The 10,939-nt window shown below is 37.6% G+C and overlaps 1 protein-coding gene across 1 annotated transcript in view; it reads left to right on the forward strand.

The window, feature by feature from the left end:
• The window catches only part of LOC115221969 (staphylococcal nuclease domain-containing protein 1), a 52,232-nt gene extending 49,170 nt beyond the window's left edge, over positions 1 to 3,062 (forward strand). Inside the window, exon 22 of the mRNA XM_029792067.2 lies at positions 1,712 to 3,062. Within this exon, the coding sequence (XP_029647927.1) occupies positions 1,712 to 1,768 (57 nt within the window). The 3' untranslated portion in view covers positions 1,769 to 3,062. The remainder of the gene's footprint in view (positions 1 to 1,711) is intronic.
• Positions 3,063 to 10,939: the final 7,877 nt, after the last annotated feature.

Below are 10,939 nucleotides of genomic sequence, written 5' to 3' on the forward strand. Positions count from 1 at the left end.
TGGTGGATTCCTCCTTTTCGCCTTCGGCCCAGTGCGTCCATGTTGCCATCAAAAAAAAAGGAAATCTGTTTTTGATTCGACGGTCATTCGGAATGCTCACAGCAGCCATATTCCTGCCACTCTATGTCACGCTGGTGAGACCCATATTGGAGTATGGGATTCAACTCTTCTCCTTATCTCCTCAAAGACATACAGCACCTCGAAAGAGTCCAGAGGCTGGCTACCCACATGGTTCATGGTCTCAAAAATTTGTCCTACGAAGAAAGGCTGAGGACGCTCGACCTTTATTCTCTTGAAAAACGCCGCCGCCGTGGTGATCTCATTCTCGCCCACAACATCATAAGCGGGAAGTGTAACCTCTCGAAAGAGCTGTTCTTCACTCCTGCTCCGGAGCGTCGGCTGCGGTGTCATTCCAAAAAGCTCTACCTGCGACGATTTCATCTCAATCGAAGGAGAGGAGCTTTCTCCGTCCAGGTTGCGGATCCGTGGAACAAGCTGCCAGACGAGATGGTGAAGATGCCGACGACCGCTTTGTTCAAAGCCTCCCTGGACCTCAAGTGGCCTGAACTCTTTACATGAACACCACCCTGTACTTAACTCCATGTCCCCCTACATGGCCTTGCTATTTGCTTTTGAGCCAAATTAACTAACTAACATGGCTGTTTGTCAATGTAAGAAATCAATATTATATATCAGATAGATCTATGTGTTGGCAAAAGTGGGTTGTTTGTCTCCAGATCAGTCCTAAACAAACCTCTGATCAAAGGTACTTTTTTCAATTATGACTGTCTGGTTTTTTGTTTTCAATGCATATTGTCTCTAGAATTACATCATCCAATATTGTCATCATCATTGTTTAACGTCTGCTTTCCATGCTAGCATGGGTTGGACGATTTTGACTGAGGGCTGGCAAACCAGATGGCTGCACCAGGCTCCAATCCTGATTTGGCAGAGTTTCTACAGCTGGATGCCCTTCCTAACGCCAACTACTTCGAGAGTGTAGTGGGTGCTTTTTACGTGCCAGCGGCACGGGGGCCAATATGTGTCTTCTTTTTGAAGACTTTAGAATGTGATTGGAGGTAGATTGGGCTGATATTTCTAGCAAATTGTGGCCTGTGAGACTTCCTGAATGAAATGCCTAAATGAAAAATTACCTTGAATTTAGTAGTGCAACCCACCTGATGATAAGCCATGCCTCATGTGGCTCTCTCCTTTAAAACGTTGCCCATGCTTATTGTGGAGACTTCATTCACTTGGGTCAAAACAACTCATTAACACCTTCCAGTCAACATTGCCTTTGTTCTTAGTCAAAATTAGTTCTTTTTCAGAGTTATTGCCCACCTAAACCAGTCATAGGACCATGTTTTGCTTGTACAAAAAATGGTACAAAATCTATTATTTTATTTTAAATGTTTGCCTGTATACTTGAGTGTGATGAAAGTGTGTCTGTTTACATTCTAAACAATCTTTCTTACTAAAACAAACTACAAAACTACATGTACACACATTGTATAAACACTTGAATATCTGTGGTTTTATAACTGCTATTTTCTGTGCTTTCTCACTTGAATAGATGTCTTGTGGTTGTATGTAAAGGCAGTGTGCTTATTATACTGGCAATATTTATACATGGCTTTCTCATATACACATTTCTCACATAAACACAAACAATGGAGTCTACAATACAAATATGCATTCTTTCTCTTTGCAGCAAAACTTATGGCGTTATGGTGACATTACTGAAGATGATGCCAGAGAATTTGGTTAAAGAATCTGAAATAAATGCAGTGAAAAGTATATTTGGAAAATAATAACACAAATTATGAATGAAATTTATTAAATAAAATAACAATACTTTGCTGAAAAAGACTGACTGAAATTTCAATCTTAGCTGGTTTGTTTGATTTACTAACATACAACTAAATTGAAAGTACATTTTTAATACTTTAGCATTGGAGGTTTTAGGTCTTAAAACTTCATCTTAACTTTCTAAACCAACTAAGATGATATTGTAGTCAATTTAGAAGAAACTTTTTTTTTAAAAAAAGTCTTCTATATTTTAAGGATGGTTGGGAAAAAGTCTATAAAGAAAAAAACAAACACAACTGTTTTTCAACTATATACATATCTCCTGATATACATATTATATATGCATACATATATATTTTCCTCTCTCTATGGAATATAGCTTAATAATTACAAAAGGAGTCTGTATCCAATACATTTAATAACATATTTAAAATGGAATGAAGCTTGTTACTTGGCTAAAATTTTGTGATTTAGTTAGCTGAGAAGTGTAATTGTCATTGACATGTTAGCCATTTAATGTTACTGCTGAAACTATTTTCCCCTCTAATTTTACATACATTGCAGTATAGAAACCATGGCAGCAGATGCTATTTAATTAATTATAAGCTATCTTTTGATTTATTCTCAAGTATTTTATCAGCAATTTTAATATCCAGCTCGACAATTCAGTGAGTTTTCTTCTGTTTTTTTTTTTTCTACTCTAAATTATACTGGTTGCAGGTATATTTTGTTAAACAGGAAATTTTCATTTGTTTAAACATTTGCAGTAAATATGAATGTAGAAAGAAAATAACGACTGGCTTTATAAACGGCATATTGGTGTTGAATCCTTTACTTCAAAGTGAGCTCAGAATTAAATTTTGAAACTAGTTGCTGCCTTCCATGATAAAGCTACTTATTCATAGTGTCTTAAAACTGGTTTGTCTTTTTTTTTTCACTATATCAGGGTTTTGAGTTTTCTGATTTGTCTAAAAGCCTTTTTTTTTTTTTTTTACCATAGATCAAAAGTGATCTGTGTAAATTTGTCAGTCAATTTTAGAATTCCTTCCATTCAGGATATAACTTCTGGGTATATAGTTTGTGAGCTTTTAATATTTTAGCTATTTAAATTTAGAAAAAAAAAAAATCTCCTTATTTGTTAGATTAGCTATTAGAACTTAGAACTGCTTTGGTTTCTGCTCAGGATTTTTACTGGCCTTTGTTCTGGGCAGAATAACCCTTTTCATTTAAATCATGCCAATTTTAAAAAGGTTAAAAAAATTAAAAAAAGTAACAGTATCCTGTCCCTTCTCTGTAGACTATAATTTTTTTTTTATATATTAATTTCTAACTGAATAAAACCAGGTTCAATTCTCTCTCCAAATATATTGCATACCCACTATCATGAAAATCAAATTTCTTATGAAATAATCTTGTTCTCAAGAAAGTTATTTGTATTTTGTTGTTGTCATTATTTTATGAAAAATAACTGTTTTCTTTTCAGTTCTGAATAATTTTATTTGGAAAACACAAAAAAAAAAAAAAGCAAGACAGAAAAACAAGCTTGTACCATTGTGTAATGTTCATCATTATGCTGAAATATTGATTTTTAATCCAATACTTTCTCAAAAAAATTTTTTTTTTTTTTAATTTCATTGAATTTTTTTATATTAGGTGTCATCTCTGAAACCACTGTTAAGAGTTTATAAAATCAAATCATCATTGGCTGCTCTGTCAAGTTTCCATCACTCCACTGTGTAGTAAAATGACCTAAGTCTTTTTTGTTTATTACTGTCATTTAGATCACCGGCACGGAAGCCAGTCAAAGCAGCACTGGCATCGGCCATGTTTGGATGGTGATTTTTTTGTGCTACTGGCACCGGGCTCACAACTACAATTTCCAATTGATTTGATTTTGATATTGATGTTGATGTACTTGACTCAATAGGTCTCCTCAAGCACAGCAGGTCAGCCTACGATCCAAAGTACTTTTGAGTGGGCTGGTTATGCAACGCTGGTGTAGGTTACAGCTCTGGATCCACTTTATTTGCTGGGTCTTCTCAATCACAGCATACCTCCAGAGGTCTCAATCTTTTGTCATTGCCTCTGTGAGGCCCAACGTTCAAAGGTCATGCTTCACCACCTCATCTCATGTCTTCCTGGGTCTCCCTCTACCCCAGATTCCTTTGTAGCCACCTTTTGCTAAATCAGAGTCCTTGAACAGTTCTTAATATATGCATGTTTACATATACTTCAAGGAAGTTACATATGCATGATTGATGCACAGCTAATGACCTTATCAAGCTTTACTTCTACAGTAAATGCACAGGCATGGTTGTGTGGTTAGAGAGCTCATGTAGCAACTACGTGGTTTCAGGTTCAGTCCCACTGCATGGCACCTTGGGCTAGTGTCTTCTGTTATAACCCTTAGACATCCAATGCCTTGTGAATAAATTTCATAGACATGTGGAAGCTGGTCATGTATGTTTGTTTCTTCCCTCTCCACCCACCATTGTTGGTTCGTTTATGTCCTTGTGGCTTAGCAGTTCAGTAGAAGAATACCGAGGTAGATTTGAGTAAACCCTTTGGGGTGATGCTGCTGTCTTATGACTGAAATAAAAGATAAAAGGGCAGACACTTTTCAATCTGAACAAAATACATAATTCTGCCTTCCTAACCTGCTAAAAGAGTTTCAAACAGCTTTCACTTCAAAACAAAACCATCAATCTGCTACTACACACATTATAGAGATTTCAAAAGAAATTGTCTTACATATGATAATCTCTTGGCAAAAATGGATGTGAAATTATAATTTCTGGAATTGCCGGTGGCACGTAAAAAGCACCATCTGACCTTGGCCGTTTGCCAGCCCCGTCTGGCACGTAAAAAAAGCACCCACTACACTCACGGAGTGGTTGGCATTAGGAAGGGCATCCAGCCATAGAAACATTGCCAGATCACACTGGGCCTGGTGCAGCCTTCTGGCTTCCCAGACCCCAGTTGAACCGTCCAACCCATGCTAGCATGGAAAGCGGATGATGATCTGTGAGTGAATTTGCCCTGCTTCTCCATAATGACTTAACTAGGTTACGTGATTTCTTCAGTCTTTTCATGTATTGTCTTATTTGCTTTTTACGATTTTGAACTGCAGTTCCTTTATTGTCATCTATTCTCTGAGTAATTTTTTTTTAAATTACAAAAAAACCAACTGTTTGTATTGTAGTAGTGTGCAATCTGTCTTTTATATCTAAATCACTTTATTTTTTTCTTTTACCAAATATATATTTTGGGAAATTTCATGTATCAGAAAATACTTAGCAATGTTTGGAATTCCTTAGTATTGAGAGAAAAGTAAAATTGAAATAACTTCATAAAAGTTACTAACCCCTTTCAATTATTCAGTAATTGAGGTGACTACAGTGGAAGTGCAATGGCCCAGTGGTAAGGGCAACGGACTCGCGGTTTTGATTCCCAGACCAGGTGTTGTGAATGTTTATTGAACAAAAACACCTAAAGCTCCACGAGGCTCTGACAGTGTGGGGTGGCAAACCCTGCTGTACTCTTTCACAACTTTCCCACTCTTTCTTCCTGTTTCTGTTGTACCTGTATTTCAAGGGGCTAGCCTTGTCACACACTGTCACGCTGAATCTCTCCATGAACTACGTTATGGGTACACATGTCTGTGGAGTGCTCAGCCACTTGCACATTAATTTCACGAGGAGGCTGTTCCGTTGATCAGGTCAACTGGAGCCCTTGTGGTCGTAACCGACAGAGTGCCATGAATTGAGGTGACCATCTTTGTAATTAAAAGATAAGCAATAAGAAAGGTTAGTTGAATGGTTTACAAAGCCTTATACTTAGACTTAAAGAAAATTGCCCACATGGAATTTTTTTTTTTTTTGTGAAGGTACACATGGCCTTGTTAGGTAGGATGTTACACATGGTTATACAATCATAGTTTTGATTCTTGGACAGGGCAGTGTGTTGTATTCTTGAACAAAACATTATTTCACATTGCTCCATTCCACACTCAGCTATAAATGAGCATCCCTGCAATAGCTGGGAAGTTAAATTTGTAATGGACTAGCATCCTATCCAGCAGGTTATGTTGCAATCTCCGTAACTTACATGTCATGGAAACCAAGTTGAATTCTGGCTTTATGTAACTCTGGGTTCATGACAGACCCAAGCCTAAGTTGTTCAATTTTGAGGGTGGGTACAGTACCAGTAGAGGAAGTTTAGGTAAGAATGAAATTTACTTAACTGCAAGCTTTTCTAAATCTTAGATTTTGTCTAACAAGCAACTCATCATCCAGTTTAATACTTTATATAAGAGCATGGGAAGAATGGTTGGCTAATTGGTGAATTTAGTTGTATGTGTCATCGTTTTAACATTCCACTTTTCCAATGCTTGAATGGAGTTTATTGAAGCAGATGTCCTTTCTGTTACCAAACCCTCATCTGTTTCCAGCAAGGTAGTATTTCCCCCCATGGTCAGACATATTTTCACAGAACTCTCGTAATGAATGGCATTCATTTACAACAGTTATGTGACATCAAGACAAGTTACAAACACACACACACACACAATGGGCTTCTTTCAGTTTCCATCTACCAAATCCACTCATGGCCCAGGGCTATAAAATGAGACACCTGCCAAAGGTGCAACCAGATATTTGAGCATGACACCTAAAACTATTTATACATACATGCTTTGATGTAAAAACAAGAGGAAGAAGTACTCAATACATTGTAAAGTTTATTCAAGGGTAAAGCTTTGAAGTTGTCATGACTACCATCCCATTCAACTATGATGACATGAAAGATCCTGAAGCTGCTTAACCCTTTCGTTACCAACCCGGCCAAAACCAGCTCTGGCTCTGTAGTATTAATGTCTTGTTTTCATAAGTTTTGAATTAAAATCTTCCACCAAACTTTAGTTCCAATTTATGTTCCTAACACTAGCTGAATGGTAACTAAGTTATTTTACTGAATTCTTTATTGTATTTAAAATAATTGAAAGAAACATAGAGCATCTCAAAATAAATATAGTAACAAAAGGGTTAACCTGCAAGAAATAGCTTCAATTTCTCCTGTATTAGAAAAAAAAACCACTTGCACGCACTAGAGAATGTGATCCTAGACACCCAATAACAAACAGGATGGTCACAATTGGAATGCTTTTGATCATAGACCTACTTGAAGAGCTTTGATATAAGGTTAAAAGACAAGTCTTAATTAGTTTTACCTGCTATAAATAACAGCGAAATTTCCCTAAAATCATTTCTTTTCAAAAAAAAGTAAATGGGATGGTTATAGATGAAATGTCTGGTTCTGCTGAGGGCAAATGGCATCATGATTAGGATTTTGCACTCAATCACAGGATCATAGATTCAATTACAAAATTTAGGTTAAGCTGAATTAAAAACCTGAAATAAAGGTTTCCTGTGTACATGACACGAAGTAGGATGAAATTTCTTCACAGAAGTTGCCAAAAAAGAAGTTTTCGGTGCTGGTCAACAATCTGATATTTAAGGTAAGTAATGCATCACGAATTTTGTTACCAAAATTTTAAAGGGTAAAGTAATATTACAAAATCAAAATATATTGTGCATAGATACAGAGAAGTGAACTGGAGTACACAACTGGGCAGCAGAAACCAGGGCTTTTAGGTTAGGGTTAGGGGTACTCGAAACAACATGCAACACGATAGGACAATACCTTACTTGCTCAGAATAAAGGTGGTGTGCTGGCAGAATTGTGGGAAAAATGCTTAGTGACATTTCATTCGTCCTTACATTCTGAGTTCAAATTCCACTGAGGTTGACTTTGCTTTTCACCCTTTCGGGGTCAATGTAATCGACTAACCGCCATCCCCCGAAATTTCAGTCCTTGTGGTTATATTAGAAAATGATTATAATTAGCCAGAGTGCTTTCTCAAACTTGAGATCAATGTGGTTGATGTTCAATTTAATTTCTATGAAGAGGTGGGGGACATAGTGAAGACAAAGTGATCTGAGACAGAGGTGGTGTACAACTTGGTAGTTCAAAGAAACGTGTTTTCGTAGCAACAAGGAAGAAACAGTACATCTATGAGCTAAAGGTTGTCATTTAGCCCTTCGCTGTCCCCTGATTGAGCTGACTTCTAATCAATGGCATTCAAGCCAGACGCTCTTGACTTTAAAATGTAATCTATTTGGTACTATTTAATTCCAGATGCACATGTCTACTTTTTCTTAAGAAGATTTAGGGAGATTTGCCTGCTATTTCTAACTGGTCAAGCATTAGAACTTATGCCCTGTCTTTGGCTAGTGGTTGCAGAATGTTGGTGAGTCTTGCTTAGTTAAATGGACTTCTATTGGATGTCTATGTATAACAACTGTAAAAAGCTCTGGTGCTGCACAAAACGTACAGGTGCTGGTGCCATGTGAAGAGCACTAGGGCTGGTTCTGCATAAAGAACACTGGTGATAGTGCCACATAAGGCACCACGTACATTCTCTGAAGTGGTTGGCATTAGGAAGGGCATCCAGCTGCCGAAACAGACAATTGGAACCTGATGTGGGCCTTGCCAGTGTGGAAAACAGAAGTTAAATGATGATGAACTGTGAAGAAATAATGCATTTAGATTTCAGGATATTTGTATATCAGAGGGAAGAGGCGCAGGAGTGGCTGTGTGGTAAGTAGCTTGTTTATCAACCACATGGTTCCGGGGTTCAGTCCCACTACATGGCACCTTGGGCAAGTGTCTTCTACTATAGCCTCAGGCTAACCAAAGCCTTGTGAGTGGATTTGGTAGATGGAAACTGAAAGAAGCCCGTCGTATATATGTATATATATATGCGTGTGTGTGTTTGTCCCCCTTAGCATTGCTTGACAACCGATGCTGGTGTGTTTATGTCCCCGTTACCTAGCAGTTCGGCAAAAGAGACCGATAGAATAAGTACTGGGCTTACAAAAGAATAAGTTCCGGGGTCGAGTTGCTCGATTAAAGGCGGTGCTCCAGCATGGCCGCAGTCAAATGACTGAAACAAGTAAAAGAGTATAGTAACAAAACAACTGGTAATGAGCTATAATAATGAAGACCTATCCAAATTATATTGGATGATACATGACAAAATATATAAGAGGTTAAAACAAATAAACCATTATTATTTCATTTAATAACAATAGAGCAAAATCAAAAAAAATTCATCTTCAACTATATATATTCTTTACAAAGTTGTAATTTCCTTGACCACAAACTCCCAAAATACCATCTCCCACAATTGGCATGGAGTTGTGTTCTAACCTCTGGCCAAAGACATGACATATTTTCACTTCACCGCTTCTACTGCAGCTGCATTAACTGGGCTCATGGTACTCCCTTAACTCAATCAACCATGACATGTGAAATTCCCTAACTTCAAACTTAATCCAGTCCTTTCATCCAAAACATCATTCTTCTGGAATTCCCTCTCTGCTCATGTTACTTAACCACAGGCCAGCTCTAAATGAGCAGACTTGGGGGTCAACGGTGATCCTACTATTATCACCGTGTCCTACTCTCAGACATTCCATACTGATGACTACCTTATCTTTTCAAGGCAGTAGAGATGTAATTTGATAGAAATTTTATTGTTGTATCTCACAAGTCAAATGACCATGTAGAAGCCCCCTCATTGAAATGTCCCTACTAATCTTTTGCCTCCAGGTGTTGACCTGCAATCATTCCAGAACATCATTCTGCAAATGCTGTGGATACAACTCCTTCAGACCAAACCAAAAAAATCTAAACATTTTAAAGGTTTGAACAAAGGAAAGGAAATAGCCTGCATCTGAAGCAAGCAGCTCAACACTTGCCTAGTATGCTTAACAGTATGGCTAATTATTGTTCTTTTGACTAATTACCAATATTTACAAGGGTTTACAAGGTTACAATTCTTGTGAGATTTGGACTAAGAATATATATTGAAATAGACAAAAATAAATACTAAAAGATGTTTACTTTGATGCTCCATCACATCTTTCAATCCCATTCTCATTCAGTGTAATTAATACCAAAGACATACAATCTAGCAAACTGATTCTCCAGCTCACCTTGTGCCTTGTAGGGGCCATCTAGGACCCTCATTGCTCATCTCTTGCAGCTCCTACTGTTCATTTTCTCTTCCTTTCTGCTACAAGAAGTAAGCATGCAGATTCCCAACAAGAGCCTGCACTACTTTCCCTTCTCATAGTTCAATCTCTCATTCACTTGCAGGATGCTAACCTCCCCACCTCCAGGACATAGCTCAGTAAACTGCATGGTGACTCCAGTAGGGAAGGTAATACAAAGAAAGCACCCAGTCTATGCTGTAAAGTGGTTGGCATTAGGAAGGGCATCCAGCCATAAAAACCACAGCTAAAAATGACACTGGAGTATGATGCCATCCTTGAACACACAAGATCCTGTCAAACTGTCAAAACCATGCCAGCATGGAACACACATTAAATGGTGATAATGATAACACCAGTTCTGAGCAGATCCCTTTAACCCTTTAGCATTCAGATTACTCTGTCAAATGTAAAGCCTGTTTAATTACATTGTTTTAAATTAATAGTACAGCATCTTGTAACTCTGAGATTTTGATGATGACCCTGTTTATTTTTAGAATGACTTTGTAGGGTAGGTGTAAAAGGTCAGCGCTGGCTGGTTTGAGCATAAAACAGGAAGACAATTTTGGCCTGATATGGCCAGTTTAAACACTAAAGGGTTAAAACTGAATGTTTTTATTTAACCACGGGTGAATTATGATCAAACAGACCTATGGTCTATGAGCAGCCAGTCTTTCTTGCAGGCTTACAAAGTTGCAAGAGGACTGTTAAATGGCATCAGTCTCACTGGTCTAGGAGAGTTTTCAAAGGCCATGAGCACTGCCCTTTTCTGCAGGGCAAGCAAGTAGATAAAAAAAAATAAAGTGGACGGGGAGCTGACACTTTAGCAGCTCAAGACAGATTCTGGCAAGCCAAGATAGTGACCCAGTTTTGATTCCCTTATAACCATTTCATTTTATTATATGGATAATGCCCTGCAGAGATATCACATGTTGTCATTTTTCCCAGCTAAGTTTGTGTGTACAGAGGTATTCAATTAAAAATTTTTTTGTGAACTAAACATAAATATATGTTCA

The sequence above is a fragment of the Octopus sinensis genome, linkage group LG19 (genome assembly GCF_006345805.1).
Source record: "Octopus sinensis linkage group LG19, ASM634580v1, whole genome shotgun sequence".
Taxonomy (NCBI): domain Eukaryota; kingdom Metazoa; phylum Mollusca; class Cephalopoda; order Octopoda; family Octopodidae; genus Octopus; species Octopus sinensis.